General features: G+C 44.2%; 1 protein-coding gene across 7 annotated transcripts in view; it reads right to left on the reverse strand.

Annotated features, from left to right (window-relative positions):
• Positions 1–22,146, reverse strand: part of ATM (Serine/Threonine-kinase ATM-like protein) — a 317,444-nt gene that overhangs the window by 276,513 nt on the left and 18,785 nt on the right. For all 7 annotated transcript variants that reach the window (XR_015261774.1, XM_086772522.1, XM_086772521.1 and 4 more), the window contains exons 3-12: positions 18,111–18,254; positions 14,341–14,502; positions 13,998–14,193; positions 10,919–11,075; positions 10,681–10,829; positions 10,434–10,521; positions 10,253–10,359; positions 9,654–9,752; positions 9,488–9,547; positions 9,164–9,248 (exon numbers count right to left, since the gene is read on the reverse strand). Coding sequence is in view for 6 of the 7 variants with exons in the window: in XM_086772522.1 (XP_086628648.1) it covers positions 9,164–9,248; positions 9,488–9,547; positions 9,654–9,752; positions 10,253–10,359; positions 10,434–10,521; positions 10,681–10,829; positions 10,919–11,075; positions 13,998–14,193; positions 14,341–14,502; positions 18,111–18,254 (1,247 nt within the window). In the remaining variant the exon portion in view is untranslated. The remainder of the gene's footprint in view (positions 1–9,163; positions 9,249–9,487; positions 9,548–9,653; positions 9,753–10,252; positions 10,360–10,433; positions 10,522–10,680; positions 10,830–10,918; positions 11,076–13,997; positions 14,194–14,340; positions 14,503–18,110; positions 18,255–22,146) is intronic.

The raw sequence follows: 22,146 nt of genomic DNA on the forward strand, positions 1-22,146 counted from the left end.
GGAAAGTCTCAACAAAAGAAAGGTAAAGGGGGTTCTGACAAGAACTCCAAGGATTCCGATAAGGATAAAGACAACAAATCTTCAAAGAATAAGGACATTGAATGTCATTATTGTGGCAAGAAGGGTCACAAGTCACCCCAATGTCACAAGAAGAAGCGTGATGAAGCAGCAAAGAACTCTTCCTCAACGGCGGTGTCTCAACCCAAGAAGGATGATGGAATTCTTCTCTTAGCAGGTACTCGGCGTATACTTGCTCTTGTGACTTCTCAGTCACGGTCTTGGATTGTTGATAGCGGTGCTACTGCTCATATGACACCCCATCGAGATTGGTTCGAGGACTTCACTGCCAGATCAGGCGAGATCACTCTGGGTGATTCTTCTTCTGTGCCAGTGCATGGTCATGGCACTATCCCCATCTTCCGTTCTGAAGAGGACAAGAGGTACTTCTCTAACGTTCTGTATATTCCAGATTTGGCTTTTAACCTTTTGTCAGTGAGTGCTCTTACAGCTCAAGGTGCGGAGGTGATCTTTTCTCGTTATGAGATTACCATCCGTGATAAAGCGACTGGTAGCATCTTGGCTCAGGGAGTCCAAGATAGTGGTCTCTACAAACTGACCGCTCTGCTTTCTTCTGGTGCTTCTTCTGCTCTTTGGCATGCTCGGTTTGGCCATTTGAGCTATCAGCTTCTGCAACGAGCTTCGAAGGATGGGTTGGTTGATGGATTACCAACCATCAAGGCTCCGTCTTCTCCTTGTTCCTCCTGTTTACAGGGGAAGCACCACCGAGCCGCCTTTCCGAAGGAGGCGACACACAGATCTTCGACATCACTTGCTCTCATTCATGCAGACTTATGTGGTCCTATGAGTACCGCGTCTTTGAGTAAGGCGTTGTACATGCTCGTGATGGTGGAAGATTTTACCAAATATACTTGGGTTTTCTTTCTGAAGACCAAGGATGAGACTTTTCATCACTTCTGTGATTGGAAAGCCGAGGTGGAAAAAGAGACCGGTCACTCGGTCAAGGCTCTCAGGACCGATGGAGGGGGTGAGTTTACATCCCAGGAGTTTCAGCAATATTGCAAGACACATGGCATTCGGAGACAGCTTACTACTACATATACTCCATCTATGAATGGAGTTGCCGAGAGGAAGAATAGGACCATTATGGAGATGGCCCGTGCTATGCTTGAGCATTCTTCATTACCTCGACGTTTCTGGGCTGAGGCGGCTTCCACTGCTGTCTACATTCAGAATAGGTCTCCTACTGCTGCTCTTCCCGACAAAACTCCATATGAGGCTTTCCATGGTGAGAAGCCCTCCGTTGTTCATTTCCGGATATTTGGATGTACGGCATATGTTCATGTGCCTAAGGAGCACCACTCCAAGTTGGACTCGAAGTCTCAGCGCATGACTTTTCTCGGATACAGCACTGTGTCCAAGGCATATCGTCTTTATGATCCTCAAGCCGGTAAAGTTGTTGTGAGCCGTGATGTGGTGTTCGACGAGACTCCTACATCTTCAGAGGGGGGTGGTGAGCTTCTTCTTCCCGCACCTCCTTCTTCTCCTCCTACTCCTCCTCCTGCTCCCGCTGTTACTGTTACACCTCCAGCTGAGGATTCTCAGTCAGATGATGATGACCCTGCTCCTCCTCCGACGAGTTCGAGCAGATCTGTACCTGGTTGGTATTATCAGACAGTTCGTGACTCTGGGTTACGTGAGCTTCCTTCTGCTCCTCCGCCTGGTTCTCTTCGGCGTTCTTCCAGAGTTACAGGGAAACAAATTCATGAGGACAACATGTTTGTTAATTATGCTCTTATGTCTACAATCATTAATGGTCCTTCTGATCCCACTTCTGTAGACGAGGCTCTTTCACATGAGTCTTGGCGTCATGCTATGCAGACAGAGCTGGATGCTATCGAACGGAATGGCACTTGGATTTTGGTGCCTCGGCCTCTGCAGCGTAAGGTGATTGGTGTGCGTTGGATTTTCAAATCAAAGTTCCGAGCTGATGGCAGCTTGGACAAGCACAAGGCGAGGTTGGTTGCCAAGGGTTATGCTCAACGCCCTGGTGTCGACTTCGATGAGACTTTCGCTCCAACGGCCCGAATGACTACCATTCGCACCGTTCTTGCACTTGCAGGACATCATAGATGGCCCGTTTTCCAGATGGACATCAAGTCGGCTTTCTTGAATGGAGAGCTTACACAGGAGGTTTATGTTGATCAGCCGCCAGGATTTGTTGTTCCGGGCAAACAGGATCATGTGTACCGGCTGTAGAAGGCTTTATATGGTCTAAAGCAGGCTCCGCGGGCTTGGTACCAGCGGATTGATGAGTTCTTTCAGAAGCTCGGCCTGCGCCGTTCTCATGCAGATTCGAACCTTTATATCCTCCTTGAGAGGGGGTTGATTGTTATCATTGTGGTCTATGTTGATGACCTCATCTTTACAGGTTCTTATTCTGTGCGGATCCGTTCTGTTATGGATGCTTTGGAGACAGAGTTTGAGATGACGGATCTGGGCCTCTTGCACTATTTTCTTGGCTTTGAGATTTGGCAGACCTCGAAGGGCATTTTCTTCTCTCAGTAGAAGTACACTCGGGAGATTCTCGACAGATTTCAGATGACTGGGTGCAAACCAGTATCTTCTCCTTTGGATATTGGTGAGAAGCTTTCTTCACTTGATGCTTCTCCAGGGACTGATCAGGGACAGTATCGGGTTCTCGTCGGTTGTTTGGTATGGTTGACCTACTCCCGATTGGATATATGCTTCGCAGTCAGTTTATTGAGTTCCTTCTCATCCAAACCCCGTCAGCAGCATTGGCGGTGTGCTCTCAGAGTTCTTCGGTACTTACGTGGCACTCTGGATTTTGGCATCTTTTATGGCCAAGGACGCACTCTTGTTGGATGGTCTGACTCAGACTGGGTTGGAGATCCAGATACACGGCGTTCGACCACTGGTTGTGTTTTTTCACTTGGGTCTGGAGCCATTTCTTGGAGCAGTAAAAAGCAGCCTACTGTGGCGCTTTCCTCTACCGAGGCGGAGTACCGTGCAGTTTGCTATGCTGCATGTGAGGTGATATGGTTGCGGAGATTATTGGAGGAGCTTGGCTGTCCTCCTACCGGATCTACTCTTCTTTGGTGTGACAATCAGAGTTGCATCGCCATCGCCAAGAACCCTGTGTTTCATGCTCGTACGAAACACATTGAGATTCAGTATCACTATGTTCGTGAACGGGTTCTTGCTGGAGATTTGCGTTTGGAGTATTGTCCTTCCGCAGAGAATGCTGCAGATTTGTTCACCAAGCCGGTTTCTCAGGCTTCCTTGGCTCCTCATCTTCGGATTCTCGGAGTTTGTTCAGCATCTGGTGCTGAGAGGGGGTGTTAGTACTTTCATCCCCAGTTTCTGCTCTGTATGGTGCCCATTTGGTCCCCTTTTGCATGGCCCTTGCTTGTGGGCTGGCCACCCCTTTTTTAGTATTTTTCTGGGATTTTTCCCAGCCATTCTGGCATTTTTCTAGGGAGCCATGTCCAACAGCTCCAGTCGGCCTGTTTCTATGCTCCAGTCGGCCAGCTCTTCCCCACTATAAATAGTGGGTGCTGGCCTCTCATTTTTCATAGAGTCTTGTACTTATTTGCTCCCTCACTTGTGAGACTATCACTGTCTCTTGCTTGGGACTGCTTTGGTTCAGTATATTCAGCATAGTTTGCTCCATATCTCTCTCTCTCTTGCACTCTCTGTTCAGCACATTCTAGTGCCACTCTGCTTCCGCTCTGTGCACTCTTTCAAGAGGCAAGTACACACTAATTGAAGATCTTTGCTAAAACAAAAGTTTGGCACCCGGGTAGTCGTGGAATCGAGAGGTGAGCTTGCGGTGCTTTGTCCTGCCCCCACCTGCCCCTCTGCTGCCCCCGCCAGCCCCTCTGCAGCCCCCGCCTCCCCATCTGCTGCCCCCGCCTGCCCCACTGCCTTTGCTGCCCCAGCTGCTCCCGCCGTTCTGCCCCCCTTCTTCTGCACCCGCCTCTTTTCCTCAGAACTCGAGAGGTACCATGACAATGCTAATGCGCAACATGATCCTCAAGGGTACAATCATCCTGCAACTGTAATGCAGCATCCTCTTGTGAAGGATATAGATCATGTGCCTGCAAAGCCTCATCCTCCAAAGAAGGATCAACATCCTGTGAGGCAAGAGCTACATTCATGGCAAAGATTGTTGGCATGAGGATGACATTTTGAGGAGTCCATCCACTCTTCTTTATTCATGGTCTAACAAGAGAGGAGATGCAGAATGTATTTATGCACAGTTAGACAAATTTTATGTGGATGATTGGGTGCTTGACAAAGGTGGGCATACTTTTATTGCTACAAGCACCTCTAGATCGGATCATTGCCCAGTGGTTATGTATTAGAGATCCAAATTGCCATGGATCAGTACCCCATGTACGCATCCCTGATCATTTGTTTTCAGATGCAGAGCTATCGCGTCGTATGCTTGATATTTGGAGATCTCATGATTTCTCACACATGCCACTCAAAGCCTGGCCTCTGCTCTCTGTGATATTAGTGACTTTTATCACATATGTGCCCTGTCTAAGAGGCAAGAGGCCTTGGATTTAGAAAGGGCTATTAGACGTAGATTGGCTGCCTTGCAAAAAGAGCACGAGAAACATCCTCATGCTCAATGGGTTGCAGATTCTTTATGTATTGTTAGGGCAGAACTTCATCACTCTCTTGAGCAACGCGCAGAGTACCATTTCCATGCCCAGGAATCCTTTTGGACACAGATGGGTGGCAGATCTAACAAACATTTCTTTGCTACTCACGACCCAAAGATAGTGTCAGGCAATTGCAGGATTCACATGGCACTCTTCACTCAGTCCTCTTATGGTTAGACAATTTGCCACTGATTTCTATCGCCAGCTTCTTAGTGCTGAGCCGCATTCTGATTTGAGACACAGGGCACAGAGGAAGGTTTGGAATGCATTGCCACATTTGATCACTGAGGAGATGTATGCCGCTCTGGATGGCCCTTTTTCTATGCAGGAGTTCAGTCATGCTCTTCACGCCTTACCTCATGGTAAGTGTCCAGGGGAGGATGGCCTCTCCCCTGTTTTTTTCATTACTTTTGGGATGAGATTGGGGTTGAGATCACATCGGCTCTGCAAGAGATGTGGGACACGGGTTCTATGCCTTCTTCTCTCACTAAGGGGCTTATTTATCTTATTCTTAGGAGTGGGGATAAGACATTGATTGGCCAGTGGAGACCTATCACCTTACTTGGGACTGCATATAAGATTCTTGCTAAGGGAGTGAGCATCAGATTGCAACCAATTCTGCAGGATGTCATTCATGATACTCAGAATGGATTCTTACACGGCACGAGCATCTTTGATAACATTCCCTCGTTTTGGGAGGCCGTCGAATGGGCTAAAGCGAGCAATCAGCCCTTAGCCATTCTGCTCTTGGATTTTGAGAAGGCCTATGATAGAGTGGATTGGGACTTCCTTGAGGGTACTCTTAGCCATATGGGCTTCTCTCAGAGATGGATCAAGGGAGTCTCATGCATGTATCGTGATGCCCACAGTAGAGTGCTCGCTTGCGGTGAGAGAGGAGAGCGGTTTCAGATTTCTCGCTCAGTACGGGAAGGTTGCCCTTTAGCCCCATTATTATATATCATAGTTGCAGAGGCCATGAACATCTTTCTCCGCTCCAGTGCTGGTATTTCGGGATTGAGGTTGCCTCTTCGTAGTCAAGAGAAATTGGTTGACTCTGAGTTAGCTGATGACACAGCCATGTTCTTGGAGGCTTCACATATATGCTTATGTTCCTTCCGGGTAGCACTAGAGGAGTTCTGTTTGGCAGCAAGGGCACTCATTAATTGGCACAAATCTGTTGGTTTTTGGGTTAGTGATTCACTAAGAGTTGCTTGGCGTGGAGAGCTTGGTTTTACTTGGATCAGCAGAGGATGCACTACTAGATATTTGGGATGCCAAGTTGGGATTGATATTTCTCCTGCACAGCAATTTGCTCCGATACTTATGAGTATCCAGAAGATTAGATTTAGCTTCCAGAGCTTTGCTGGCTAATCAGGTATTGCTTACCTCAACTGGGTTTATTGCCTCTTGTTGGTGCTTCTCTCGTGCGTGCATTGGCTAATCGCGGAGATTGATCCGCAATTTTCTCTGGTCGGGTTTGGATGGCACCTCAGACACTCATGCCAAGGTAGCTTGGCTTATAGTTATTCAGCCCAAACAAGAGGGGAGCTTGAATATTATCGATCTGGATGTTGGGCCTTGGAAGGATTTTTTCTTGTCTTAGATTTCCGGATGTACACCCAAGGTCGGGAGAGTGTGGATGCCCAACACACGTTTTTTGTCCACAAAGGCTGATATCAGGGCACCCTCTTCCCCTCTTATTGCAACCATTGTCAGAGCATGGAGAAGCATGAGATCTTTTTTGCGACAAAGGCTTCCTAGGTCTTTGGATGAGACTGACCGACAACCTATTATGTGGAACGAGCTCATTAGGGATGAGGCACTTAGTGCATCTCGTTACATGCAGTGGTCAGGATGGGAGAGGTGTGTATACACAGTTCTTGCTTGGAAGACCTTTAAGAGTCTTTCGGAGGATCGGAGAGCTGCATCCATTCAGCATCCTAGGGACTCTCGCATTCGTATTGATCAGATTGATGCAGCTGTTCCACATGAGTGGCTTTCTGGGACCTTTCATGGAGACTATCATCCGAATTGGCCGGGAGTTTTTTCGAGGATAGGCATACCTCTGCTGGTCATTGCTCTCCTGGGCCAGGAGGTTACAGATTGCATCATTTACTCTATCATGCCTAGAGGGAGATTGAGAAGATGTAGTATGGAGGAGATCATCCCAGATACTAGGCTCCAGTGAGGATTGTTGATCGTTCGGGGAAGCATTGGTTCATTGACCCTTCTTCAAAGATAGTGACTCATGGCTCTTGGTGTTTGTGGTTATATGGTGGCAGTCCTATCAGATATCTTCAGTGGGATCCAGAAGAGCGGGAGTGGATTGATGCCTTCGATCCTTTGAAAAGCCTTTCTTTTTTCACTTTCACCGTCCGGAATGCCAAGCTTTTCCTCACTCGACAGATGCATAGGATCCCTACTCTCAAGCCTCATTGGGAGAGCTATGATATTTCTCCCAGATATTGGCATAGACTTTGGCACTCATACAGAAGGAGCCAGATCTCTCATATCTTTTGGTTATTCTTACATGGTCTCCCCACCAATCAGTGGAGATCGGTTTTCGGTGTAGCACCATCCTGTCCTAGGTGTGCGGCAGATTCTGAGAGTGTACAACATTGTTTATGGGGATGCAGCACTGCACAGCAGATTTGGGGTTCTGTAGCCCAACTTATGGGCGAATTGAGTGGCTGAGCCATGCATGTGATTTGGGGGGCAGTTGCTTGGCTCTCCCAGTCCGGTCCGCAGCTTTTTTATGAGGGCAGTGGTACAAATTCTGCTATTTTCATTCGTAGAGGTATTGCCCAGCATGGTTTATTGCAGGATGTTCCTCACTCTGATTATACACCCCCCAGACAGAGGATTGACACCAGCTGGGAGATTGTTGCCAGTATTAGAGCATGGCAAATTTGGAGAGCTAGATGCACGGAGGCTATTGAGGGTGTCCAGATTTTTGGGTCTCAGTGCATTAGTACTATATGGAGTGATATCATCCATACATTATGGCTACTTGGGCTCGCATTCAGGGGCCCTCTTGTTCTGCGCAGGCATAGCGCATGATATTTATGCAGGAGTGGGACCATGGCATCTTCTTTTCCTCTAGTACCACAGGTCTTACCTGGCATCATGATGCTCCTCAGTGGTTGAAATCACCTTACATATTGGGGTGATTCTATTCTTTTCTAGCTTATAGCTGTGATTGTTGTATGTTTTTTTCATACTTATTAGAAGTCTCTTTCTGGGGGGGGGGGGAAAAAAAGGTTTGGCACCCCAATGCCAAGGAGACTTGTGCATGTGCATGGATGGTCGTGTACTTGTGAGGGTTGGCCATCAATTCTTACTGCATTGACCACAATACGATGATAATCTGGAGCAAATTTTTCACCTATTGTCAACCTAAAACTAGCCTTAAAGCAAAAGTTAAGCTTTCCAAAATTTTCTTCCAAGTAAGCATGTGATTATGCCCTCCTCCACACATGGTTTGCAAACTATCTTTGAGAATTTGGACATTTAGTGGATGCCCAAACAGCAGTTTATGTCACCAAATGTGACTTTCCTTGATTTTTCCTACATGGAAAACTTGGTACAAAGCTTGGACGATGGGGGACTTTCTTGACCAATTTACATGCTTTTGTGTTGCGTGTGTGAATGCCCACAGGTCTTGAGGACGCCCACCGGCCACAGCCTTTGACACTCATATAGGAGGAGCCAGATCTTCCACTTCTTTTGGTTATGCTTACATGGTGGCCTCCCTATTAATCAGAGAAGGGCCATTTTTGGTACAGACCAATGCCCGGTAACTTCTGAGACAGTAGTGTGTAGAGCTACTCAGAGGATTTGGGGCTCTATAACTCAATGAAGAGAGATACCATCTCTGTTACTTGGGGTGCTATTGCTTGGCTCACTCAGTCTGATCCACATATATATTTTGAGGGCAAAGATTTGGACACCGTCATAATGATATGAAGAGGTGTGGCCCACAGTTGCATGCTACTCGATATTTCTCATGCACAGTATAAACCACCTCGGCAGAGGATTGATACTACTTGTTGGGAGATCATTGCGAGTATCACACCTTGGCAGATTTTGAGGGCCAGATGCACAGAGGCTATACAGGGCATTCAGATACACAACACTCAGTGCATTTGTACTATATGGGGAGATATTATTCACTCTTATGACCACATGGGCTCATATACAGGGACCATCCAGATCTGCGCAAGCAAAGCGCAATGTTTTCATGAGGGAATGGGATCAAGGGATCTTTTACTCATCCACCCCCACAAGACTCTCTTGGCACCTTTGTGCCCCAAATTGGTTACATTCTGGGATGAGGATTCTTTGTTCCGGCCTCTAGCCGTGATTTTGTATGGTCTATTTATATTTACTAGAAATATCTTTTCTACCAAGAAAAAAAAAAGACTCTACATACCTGTCTTAAGCAAGCTTACCTGGTTTTCCAAACTAGGAGATAAATTTTCCCTGCTTTTTACACATAAAATGGAAGGCCAGACAGCACTCAACTCCTGGAGACACCTGAAAAGCCGATGCAATGTTTAAATGGACAAAAGCAGTTTCCATTTTGGATAAACTGAGAGTTTTTTGTGATAGACAAAAAACTCTGTTTTGTGGAACAGAATGAAAAAGTAAAAACTGAAGCTCTCAAACTTACACAAGCCCACATGTTTGTTGTCTAGAATGATATGATCCATGTTTATAAAGTAGTAGAAAAGCTTCACCTGCATTCATAACTGTGAAGGAGCAAAAGGCTTTACCTCAAGATCCATACTAAAGCTTCGAAACTGTGGGTGCTGCTCGAGGCCTCTGACAATGCTCTAAATCCACATAACCCATCAAACATTCCTTTAGACACAGCATTGTCCACAACATAGAATTCAGATAAATCCCAACTATAATGACTTGGGTTCTCTGCTTGTCTACCTTTCTAAAAGGCAGCTTAGAGTCTTCAACCACTCAGACAGAACCAAATTAGAAATGCTTTGATAATGGTAACGAACCAAGAGACAAAATGCTCCCCACCTACAAAAGAAACATTTTCAAGCCCAAGTTAAGAAAACTATTTATACCTTTATAATATTGCAATATATCTAACCTTACAAATTGAGAGATTAAATCAACAAGAAGCAAACAAACACTGGAGAAAGTTTTGCAAGCAATTGAACGACATACAAATTTCCGATAAATTGACGTTGAACTGATAGGGTAACTAGTAGCACATGAAATTCAATATTTCAGACAGAAAGTCTAGAGCCCAAACTTACTACGAAATGGCTTTGATGCGGGTTTTCACAGTAAGGACAAAACTTGCAAAGGTTTGTGCATGCACAAAACAAAAACAGTCGCTTTTTTTGAGTGTACTAGGAACTTGCTATATCAGTAGAAATAAAGAAAAGTTTGCAGCTGAAAAGAATTTATGAAACTTTTTTGAAGCTTCAAAAGGTATGAAACATATTTCCTTGAAACTGTATTTGATGGCTTGCTTTCAAACATTTAAATTCTTGTCAGAGCATCAGCATTACCACAAACAATTTCCCTTGATAAGGCGATCAGTCATAGTAGCAAAAACATCCTCTTTCTTTTGCTTCTTTGATGGTGCCAGATATTTGGAGCCAGCATTCATGCTTGCCTGCAAAACCACCACACGATGAAAATTTTTGAGAGGACGAACTCACAAAGTCAGGAATCGACCAGGACATGTACCTCAAATAAAATTGAAGCTGCAAACTCAAGAAAACACCGCATTCCTTTCGTAATGGTCCAGAATTTTCCTTCTCTTCCTCCATCAAAACTGTCCAAAGTAGAAAACACTTTTTGAAACAAAAAAAATACTGATTACCAGTACTAAAGAAGTGTAAACATTGCTTCCTTATATGAGAACCGTGTATGCTGATGAATTGATCCAGCTGATTGCACAGATCATAGTTCTGGAAAAAGTTTCTTGGCCTACCGATATGATGCAGCTGAAAAGGTAATTGCACAAGTTTGATCCAGGTCCTTCTCGACCAGCTGTAGCATTTGCTGTATGAATTCACCCTCCATGAAGATGACTACTGCCCTTAATTTCAACTGCAACCTACCATATAATACAAGTTCATCCTACAAGAGATGCCATATGAAATTAGCAACACATAGCATGGCAACACTATATTCAACACATAATCCAAAAAAAACACAAAAGAATATACCTTAAGTTCCCGATCACGAGTTACTTTCCACGTGCGCACCATAAAGCCTTTGATGCTAGAATGGAGATCAATGAGTAAATCTCCAAGATTTACACCATCTTTCAAGAGAAACATATTCAAAGAAGCAACGAGTTTTCTGGCTACTCTACCTTCATCCCTGAAAAGAAGAAAGATTACTTACTACAATTCCCTTTGAGGTAAAACTTTTGTGCTATATCAAGCAAAAAGAAATTGGATCCACTAGACAGATGGGCCTTATTTAATCTTCAAAAGTTCATCAAAAGACCATTCTAACAGCAGTTTGTCCACGCAAAGTGTTAAGAAAACAGAGGTGTCAATCATTAAATTTGAAGAAATAAAGGAACCTTGGTTTAATTCATTGACATCAACCAAATTTTAGAATTGGTTCTCTCTCAAAATGTCTTATAAACTTAGAGAGAAGAAATAGTCACATGCATGGCGTTTTAGTACATAATATGGGACTACTCAAGCATCACAGTGTGTTTTTTATTGCTTGATGTCTACAACATCATTAGATCATCATATCCGGGTTCCCGGGCCAGTGCTTCATATGTCGCTGGATGGGACACTTTGGCTGCATTCCTTCGGGTTTGCATAGTCATGTACCACTCCTACCCCACCCCTACCAATGTCAGGGCTTCCCAGGTGGTGGACACCGGCAATAGTGGCTGATTCTCCAAGTTGGGGAGACCAGACTTGGCCTCCTCAACATCTATGCTCCTAACACCACCTTTAGGATTCAGGTACGCCAGGATCTACCCTAGTAGACGCTTGGTGCATGGGAGGAGACTTCAACATGCTTGAGGACCCAAAGAACCGCCAGGGTGCACCCCTGTAGTATTCATGTATATGCGAGGGCAATTGAGTCATTGACTCCCTGGTTCTTTTGGGAGGTGCTGTCACATAGATGACAGAAAACTGTGTGATTAAGGCCAGGCCGCCGCTGTTTGAAATGTAGAATATAGCTGCATTTTCAGCATCTGGCCAATTTTCTATAAGTAGGATTCATGCCATTTGATTGCTGAAAATTGCTTTCAGGTACATCTGCGGGATCTGCAATATTCAGCTAAGCTGTCAATGCAAAATTCTTGAATGGTTTGCCTCATCCTTTAAAGTGGCAACTATGTAATCAACTACTTCAACTACTTCAAATGAAGGTGCTAATGATCATTCTAGGGAGGAGCCTAATCTTCGTGTAGTGGGCTTGGTTGCCCAGGCACACTAAATGGAACACGAATCTTATTACGAGAGAAGGGATTCTACTCTTGGGTGGTCTTTTTATTTTTATAATAGAAGATATATTACCAAAATTACTTTACAAAATGGCCACATGGTTGCCATGTGTGATGTACTAGATTTTCATCACTACTCCGAACCCCAGGTGTAGCTCGGAGTACCCTCATCCAATATATAACCATGTCATTCTCCACCAAATGAGCTGACCAAAGGAAGAGACTTGCCACAATAGTAGCCCTTTTATATGACCCATATGAGGTGTACTACCAAATTTTTCATCAAATATGAAGGCATTCCTAGTTAACCAGGTATGCCACAAACCTGTGCACCTGAAAAAAGGAAAGAAAACTGAATGTTTTGGGTTATCTAGCCCATTCGAAATCTTGCCACCCAAAAATCCAGTCTTTAATCTTTATGGGCCTACTTGTCAACAAAGTCCATATGCGAGAAGGAAATCCCATACCTTCTTTGCCACCAAACATGAAATGAAAAGATGCGGGCATGTTTCCAAGCATGTAGTACAAAACACACAATTACAAGAAGCAATCTGCCGCTTTCACAACTGGTCCCCCAATGGTAAGCCTCCAACTAGCATGCGCCATATAGAAACACCTTCCCTTAATATGCAATCTTAGACCACCAGCCTTGTAAGATTACTTCCTTCCACCAAGCCCTACTCTTCCTGATATTCCATACCCTATTAGCTGTCTCAGTGATCTAGCGCTTATCGTCCACCATCATATGGTACACTTGATTTGTTGTACGCTAGAAAATGTCCTGAGGCTTTCTAAATGCCCAAATTGATCCTCCAACTGAGGAATATCACTAAACGGTGTAAAATGCCAAGAGAGTAAGATTGTTGATGTCATAACCTGCAAGGTAAACTCAGAGGTCCGAACATGGCTCAAAGGCACATAGGCATGGCTCAGAGGTTCTCATGGACATGGAGTACTTATCAAGAAAACTCGTGCGACACCAAAATTGGTGATGCTCACACCATAATCAAATCACAAATAAAATAATAATAATATGCTATAGACAAGATCCCTTATGTGTGACACACATACATCTGTTGCATGGACTCCTCAAAGTGGTAAATAGTCTTTGGACTTTGCATTTCATTGCGAATTCTTTTCCGGTAGTTGTTTTTCTTACAAGGGCAACGATCTACATAAAGATGATACCTCTTCATGGCATCAACAACTGGTGCATGCTCTAACATGGATAAATTTGATTACATGAGTGAATGGAGGCGACCACCTAAAGCAATCATGGTTGATCGTGTCCATCAGATTGACAACATTGGCACCATACGTAAATGATTCAACACAAGACGTCATGGATTGATTATGATTCTTTTAAATTCAATGTTTCAACTATCACATTTTTTTTCGAAATGAATCTAAGATTAATTTGGTTTTTTCTTTCTATTTTACATGAAACTCTACCCTAGCAAGATTTGTGTTCAAGAAAAACGATAGAGATTCATAGTTATAAATATCTATTTTCTTTCTAGTGTGAATGAACTTCTTGAGTAGCAAGTTGCAACATACGAAGCCACAAGTGATATTTGAGAGAACATAAATGTTGTGATTGTGTCTTTAAACCTTGAAACTTAAATGGATACATGAATGATAGGGTGATTTTGACTTGGCTGCAAACTGTTAGGGCCCAGGCTTTCCTTTCCTTCCAATCAGTTGTGCATTTTAGAGGGAAATTTTCCCATTAATTAAACCATATCATTGCACACACGTTCTTGAATCAAAATGCATATTCTATTTACTTTGAATAAGCCAAAGTTTGTAAAAGCATTAAAACAAACCTCAAGTGCAAAAAAATGTCACTTAGGCCTTCGATTAAAGGTTCTCTGACTTTCTCCAAAAAGTCTTCTGGTGGATTTTGCAATAAACAGTGCAAAGTTGTTGCAGTACGGAAGGCTTCTTCTTTGGATAAAGACGCCTCCGTTGTATTTTCATGGACAAGTACCTTTGCTTTCTCCATGAAAAATCCCACAAGCTCTGTGGAAAATGGAAAACCCAACTTAAAAGCACTTCTAATCATTTAAAGTACTGTCACTCACCACCTGAAAAACAACTTGACATGTATAGAATTCAAATTCAGGTCACTGATAGACTTGCAATGCTTTAAGAAGTAAAAGTACTCACTTCCATACACGTGTTTAGTCATTTGCGAGCAGTAATCTGCAACTGTCACCAGCTGACGAATTATGTGACTATAATCAGGGACAAAGCTTGGGGCCTCGACAATGGCTTCTAACAAATGGGAAAAAATATTTTTCACATCTTGGGGAAGGAAAAGAGAAGCACCTGAAACAAAGTGAAACCCAATCAAATCTCTGTCAAACCTTGATCAAAGACTGGTTTCATTATGGAACAAATCTGACCATAACTTCCTTATGATATAGAACTTGTGAAAGGTATTAAAAAAACTTGTCAAAACCTTTGCTTTGATTTCAAATTGCAAGAACTTAGTAAAAGTCAAAACTGTAGCTTCTAGATACGACCCATTGCCTTTACTCGCCTTGTGCATGATTCTCTTCGAATATTGGCATCAATTGGCCTCTCTTGTTCTCTTTTGATATTGCTCTCTTGAAGCATCATTCTTTCTACTCGTCACCTACAGTACTTTTTCTAGAATGTTCTCTAGTCCCTTTCCTCTACAATGCTCAATGAACTTTGTTCCACGATTGGGGGTCACAGGCGTGGTCCTTGCATACTATATATCCCTTGACAAACTTTGATTCTTCAGTGGAAGAACCCTCTAAGGTTGGGAGCTTGACATTAACTCGGCCCGGCACAGTGGAAAGGGGCTCCGCGCCAGGAGGATTGGCTGGCCCAAGAGGGTTGGCTTGGCCTCCAGCTTGTTACCAAGAGTGGAATTACCAAGGTTAGCTGCCATATGGAGAGGTGGAAGGGGGTCCCTAGGTGGTATGTAAATGAACCTCTTCCGACTGTAGCAACATATTGAGAGAGGGATTTTGGATGGGCTGACCAGACTACCACGGGAGCGTGTATTGGGCATACAGAGAGAACACAAAGATACGGGTGAGCTAACAGGACTCCAAGTTTTGAGAGTCCCACCAGGCCTCCAAATTTTAGTGTACCTATAGCAGGGTTGGCTACTCGGCACACTAAGTGGTGGCTCTTCTCTGGACAGTATATCCGGAGTCCTTGATGCTCACAAGGTGACACACAACACACGTACCAGTAGACACTATGGAGCGAAACCCAACACAAGTGACAAGATTGCAAGAGGAACAAGAAGCTAGACGACACTTGCACTACTCCAACACTGTTACATGTCCTTCACTATACCGTCCACACTCAGCAGAGGTCACAGTGAAGAGGACAACACACAGCTCAAGGTGATGACAAGTGACGACAGCACCCAAGGCTAAGGCAAGAATGTAGTATAAAGGATGAAGCATGAAGGATGTCGTTCAGGATGAGTCGAGGGACCATATAAGCAGTCCGGCAAGACGTGGTGAAGTCGGTGGAGTAGGTGGCATCTCCTATCTTTGGTAGATGCCCCGAGGTAGCAGCCTTTGGTAGAATCTCCTATCTCTAGGAGATGCCCATTGGAGTGTCAGCCGGTGCCTTCAATGCAGGTGTGTGCACTGCTCTTTGTGTCCGTTGTGGTGTGCCTCCGCTTCCAGATGGTCCACCGAAGGCTCCGGGGTGGTACTCTAGGTTGACCCTATGTGGCGATGTGACAGTGTTACGGTGTGAAGTGTGACACTGTTACAGTGGTCATCCAGCGTGGACACGCTTGGTGGCTACAGGGCAATTGAGATCGGATGTCAAAACAAGGGATGAGGAGACCAAAACTTTCATGTGGTTGAGGGTTTTGTACTCTGCCTCTCCAAAATGAAAAAGAATCACCTCTTTTATAGCATTATGTAAGAGGGTTGGTCTCCCCGGCGATTATTTGCTGGAGTAGGCCAATCGAGAATGGCCATCTCCTTCTTAGGGTCCATGCAAGACCACAAATCCACACAAACCAAAAAGCTGTTTTGGGGATATCATCCTGATGAATCTCAACTTGACAATTGCTGGACTTGAGATCCCACTTCTTGAAAATGACTGCGCCCACCAGCTGGTCCAAAACAAAAGTCCATCAATACAGGAAAATAAAATTTGCTTTTGACTGTCAGCTTGAGGGCTCGCACATCATCTTGTTCTTCTTCCTTCACCCATAGGACAAGATCCCCAAATGCTGAGGAGCTGGTTTTAACCATCAGAGATTAACACTAAGCATCAAGTTGTCTAAAGGTGATAGATCCACAGCAGATTCAGCTCTCTGTTTGGTACATCTGTTTGCCTCCATTTTTGAGGTAATTGCACATATAGTTCAGTCCATTTTTTGGACAGCTTGCTGTTCCATTTGTACTTATTCATTACTGTAGCAATCAAAGCAAATACTCAATGATATGACCCTCAGCCATAGCCCTCGATTTATAGTGACTTTTGGGCTAGTTGGCTGGCCAACCCTAATCTAGAGTTTTCACACCATAATAATAATAATGTTCTAATATAATAAAAGTGTCCACTCTTGATTGCTCATTGGGTGCCTAGACCAAACACATTGAAAAGCCCCAAAATTGACCAACACGTCCTCTAAAGTGGCTAAATGGTAAGGAAATGTCTACATCACACCACTAGAAGGTATGCACATGACATCCCCTCTTGCTTAACTTGGAGCAGGGTGCACATGATGCTCTTTTGCTCCAACAAGGTGTTCATGCAGCTGCGGGCTCAACCTTCAACATGATGTCTCTGCCACTGACTCCTCGAAAACTGTGGGCACTGGAACTGGTCCCTTTGTCTTTGGATGTTCTGTTAGCATGGTTGATTCCATGGAAACCTTGGAAGTGCTGACGCACTCAACTCATCCTCCTCAACTTTCCCCGTTTTAGTTTGAAATTTAGAATGTAGTTGCAAATGCTTTGAGCAGGTGATGCCATGTGGATTGTGTCTTCAGATCTGCTCACTTCTATGAAGGAGTAGTATCTCTAGATCTATCTTTTGAAGCTGACCATACTGGTTCCTATTCTCTCTGTGACGGTTGGCTTTACTTTCGAGGATGGCTTTTGTGTTCTCAAAGAAGGCAGGCTGACTGAGAAACTACTCTGATACCAAATGTCAACCCAGTACTCTAATCACATAACTACACACAGAAATACCCACGCACACTGCAAGGATGATCAAATTGAAATAAAAACTGTTTTCAACGGACCACACACTGGGATTGGTGATCAATACTATCTGCACTGGTGGTGATCATTACAATCTGGAATAGATCCGGGGCCACCAACAGACCACACACACTAGGATTGGTGGTCATTACAATCTGTGCTGGGCAGCCCTTCAATTATGCAGGTTGGGTGCTGATTGGCAGCTTCATGCTGGTTATGGGCTGGTCCGACTCATCTGCTGGCTGGTCGACTGCTCTGCCTGGTCTGACCGGTCTGTCCACCTGCCCACGTGGCCTGTCCAGTGGCCCTGTCCAGCCTGTCCAAAGAGCCAGAATTTCTACTGCCCATGCGCATCACACTGTTCATCTTAAAAGTGATGGTTCTCCTAAACCTGATGATGCCCAAAAGTGAGAAATGAATCTGGAATCATTAAAAACTTGCAAATGCAGCTGTAATAAACAGTCATTGACCTCCATATTCATGCTCTCAATTTCTATAATTTTGAGCATTTTCTGTAAAGCTGCAATCATTATAAAGCATACATAAAGTTGTTATGTTTACAATAGCGTCAAGATGGCCTGGGGTCTTCATCCATACAAACTTATGTGGCACTGGCTAATTAGCAGTCCTCTCCTCTTCTGACTATATCACCCTATTTCCCAAATTGTACTTAATCTAAGTAAAATCTATAAAATTTTCATGAAGGCAGACACATCTTACCAGCGCGGCTGCGATCTTCAGCTTTCTGGATCACGTTTCGTAGAGCTTTTGGGAAAATTGGTTTGGGAGCTCTCTTTTTGTTAGAGGTATACTCTATTTTGTTACATTGGCAAAGTGCTCGAACAACACCTGGCCAGGTTGAAGCTGCACAACAAAACATATTTAAGGGCTTGTCTCTTTGCTCCATAACTTAGAGAAACAGTCTGATTGACACATATTGTAAGAGACAAGCCAAACAAAGACCATAAAAAAAAGGAGTGCTGACAGTGAGTAATAGAAAGATTTCCAGACTAGCCAGCAATTTCAGCCAACTTCACAATTCTGAACAGACTAGCACCTCCACACGCAATACTTATGGTCACATGTATAATTACCTTACTATCTTCAACCATATGGTACAAAAAATAAAACCTAACTCGCCTGCATAAGCATCTGTAAGAAAAGAGCAGGGCTTGTTCACTTTTCCTCCACTAAGGAATCAAACTGACCGAAAAGTTGAGAAACCTGACATTCCAATCCTCAATAGCCAAATCATTGGAAAAATGAGATAATTTTATAGTAGCCTATGTACACACTATAAGAATCATTATTGACTGTCTACTTAGACATTGATGCTCTTTCATACTGTGGCACATGATAAATTTCAGTGTACATTGTTAAGTTGTTCAAAAAAACATGATATATTTACATGTTTTTGCATAAAAAATGATAAGAACAAGCAGTATTGGATAAATGCAGGCGAGCATCCAGCCCATAGTATTTGTCACTCTATGTACTTGTCCAGACATTATTTTTTCCCAGAAATAGATCATTATATTAGTCAGAAAAGGCAACTGCAGAAAGCAGACTGAAACCCTCAAAAGAGGTAAGCAAACAACCCTCCGAGGAGATCAAAATTACAACGCTGTGGAAGAAATCACCAGCAGCCAAAGGTCCACATGTGGATCCTAAAGCCTAGGGGAAAAGGTTGTGAGTTGTGCTCCAATCCCCCTCCGCTTGTGAGGTTTTTGGAGCTGGTTTGGACCAGAAGTAGTGGCAGTCTGTCCTAATGCAGAGGCGCTCAAAGCAGGAGTCGATAGTAAGACCTATCGGCACTGGCCTAATTTCGAGGAACATGTAACTATTTGGCCCTCCTAGCTCTTTTCACAAGATGCAACGCATGCCCAAACACTGGACAGGTAGATGAAAGCATGGGAACAGGGACCATGAAGTTACCCCAAGAAAAGCACCAGTTTTTGTTAAAAAGCAAGGAAAAGCAAGAAAGTCAAACTGAGTTGACCGCGAGGCAGGGGCACCATTGGCAAGAGGAGACTGAGCCGAACCAAAAAGCTAAAAGCCGCTTTTTCAAAAAGCAACTCTAGGGCCAAAAAGCAAGGCCCTAAAGCCAGAAAAGCAAAACTAAAGACCTTTGATTCAAGTTGAGTAATATTTTATTATTAAAAGTCAAAGACAAAAGTAGAGTGAAAAAGTGAAAAGCTTGGCCCGCTTTTTGCAAAAAGTAGGGCTTCCCTCAAGTATAAATAAGCATGAACCTCTCCCTTCTCATCATCATCAAGTGGAAGAGGACCTTCATCTTCGTCGCCACCCTCTCCCTACTGCTGTACGCCTGCGACGTACTTCCGTACTGTACAAATCTGTTGTCTGCACTACTATACGGAGCCGCCACCTGCTATTCAGCGCCACCGCCATACCACCTATACCACCTAGCTGCCGACTACTGCTGCCACCAGCGCTACCACTAGCATCTTCTCCTGTTCCAGCCAGCAGCGCCGCCACCTACGCTGACTGTACCTTTGCACCTGCCACCAGCTGCCACCGTACTGCCACCAGCTATTCTGGCCGCCGCCGACCAGATCTGCCGCCGTCTACTTATGTTTGTTGCCTGTTGTCTACTGCCGTTCACCTGTAGCTGCTCCGCATCATATTGTACTAAGGCTGACGGCTGTACTGCCTCGTGGATTGGTCTTGATCCATACGTCCCCGTGCATATTTCTTGGGTTGTTCCTTTCCAGTTCTGGGCAAGGAAACTGCTGTTGAACATCATATACTCCACCATCTACACTTGTGTACCTTGTGTAACTCAGATCCAGTACATCAGTTAGCTCTCAGATCAGTTCCAAAGGCCTAGCAACAAGCATGATCAGTTCCGGCGAGTGACCCAATACCATGCACTTGAACATTTGGATGAAGATTTGCTGGCGTGATTATGAGGAAACACGGGTGTGTTTCTTGGAAAAATCACGGCCATGAGAATTAATGCAACACAACAAATGATTGTAGTATATGCACGTGGACGCAATTTGAAAGCAATTGGCATATTTTGAATCCATTTGGACACATGTTGGCAATCGTGATCCCCAATGACTGTAGGCGCTGGAAGAGTCTCTCTCGTGGCACCGTGTCAAATGCTTTTATTAGAATGATGTAAAATACTAAAATAAAAGACTGATTGAACCTTCTTGGCTGAGATGAATCTCTGCCCTTGACCTTCAATCCTTCACCCCTTCTGCGTTAGCTTGATCTAGGCTGTCCTCGCCCTTGCTTCAACTTCAGCACTTGGCAAATGATAAGAATGACTTGTGGGCTAGATATTTATACCCTCTAGGAAGACCAGTCAGCTAGCTTAATTGCAGTCAGCTGTCCCAGATTTGCTCCACGACTGAATAAATACAGCATAAAATCATTTAAATGCAAGCCATACCGCTTCGTGGGTCCCTCGGTCTTGAAACTTCGTGAGGAACTGCCTTTGCTTCGGCCTGAGCCATGCTTGAAACAGTGCAAAAGGATCTGTTCTGGAACCATAACTTTTGCTTCATCAATAATATCTGGTTCCGCCTCGTCTTTAACTTCCGAAGGAATTGGACCTGCATATGGCTTTTTTAACCAACTGACGTGAAACACATCGTGCATAGTCCAACTCAGAGGTAGCTTCAACTACATTGAAACCTCATTAATCTTTTTCTGGATGGGAAAAGGTCCGAAGCTCCTGAAAGACAACTTTGGGCATCGCTTGTCCACCTACTTCAACCTTTGCTTCATAATCCGAAGATAAACCCAATCCCCTTCCGAAAACTTCATATCCCTTTGGTCTTTATTAGCCTGTCGAGTGTAGGCCTTTTGCGCTTTAGTCAACCTGTCTTTTACTGACTCTAAAATCTCCTGGTAAGACTCCGTCACTCTATTCGCTTCAGGTACTGAAGACGAGGTCCTGGTCAAAAACGACTGGAATGGTCTTCCAAACGGTGCCTCATATGGAGTCCTGCCAATAGCTGAAGAAAAAGAATCATTCAAAACAGCTTGAACTAAAAGCAAATAAGATTCTCACTTACCTTGCTAATCGTGGACATAACACTTCAGCACATCAAAGGCCAACTGGTTATATGTCTCTGTCTGATCATCCGTCTGTGGTGGGTGAAATGCACTGGAAAAATTCAATTTAGTACCAAAGTTATCAAACAATGCCCTCCAAAAAGGAATGGTAAACTTGGCATCTCGGTCTGACACTATGGACCTAGGAATCCTGCCATGGCAACATCCTCGGCTGTCACATTGGCCCTGCAGGAATAAGCATAACAAATTTGCTAAATCTATCAACAATAGTTAAGCACTGAGTATTACGCTTACTCGGACTGGGAGGCAGATTCGTGACAAAGTCCATTGAGATATCTTGGAAAGGTCCCTCAAGAATTGGCAAGGGCTGTAATAACCCTATCTTCTTTCCACGAGGAGCTTTCACCTTTTGACAAATATCACAGCGTTGTGCATATGTAAACACATCTCGCCTCATCTTTGACCAATAATATTACCGTTCCAATTTCTCCAAAGTCGAATTCATGCCCCTATGACCACCAATAATGGCGTCATGGCGAAGAGCTGCCCTGAATGACTTCATGACACACAGTCGGCCTTTGTAGAAAAGCCAACCATCGCGTATCAGAAAGTGGCATGGTCCTGTGCCATCCAAAGCCTGTTCCCACTATGTACCGAATTCCTCTGAATCCGTGTACGTGTGCTTCATGTCATCTAGTCCCGTACC

This window comes from Cibotium barometz, chromosome 32, assembly GCF_041138505.1.
Source record: "Cibotium barometz isolate CiBa-2024 chromosome 32, ASM4113850v1, whole genome shotgun sequence".
In the NCBI taxonomy this organism is placed as follows: Eukaryota; Viridiplantae; Streptophyta; class Polypodiopsida; order Cyatheales; family Cibotiaceae; genus Cibotium; species Cibotium barometz.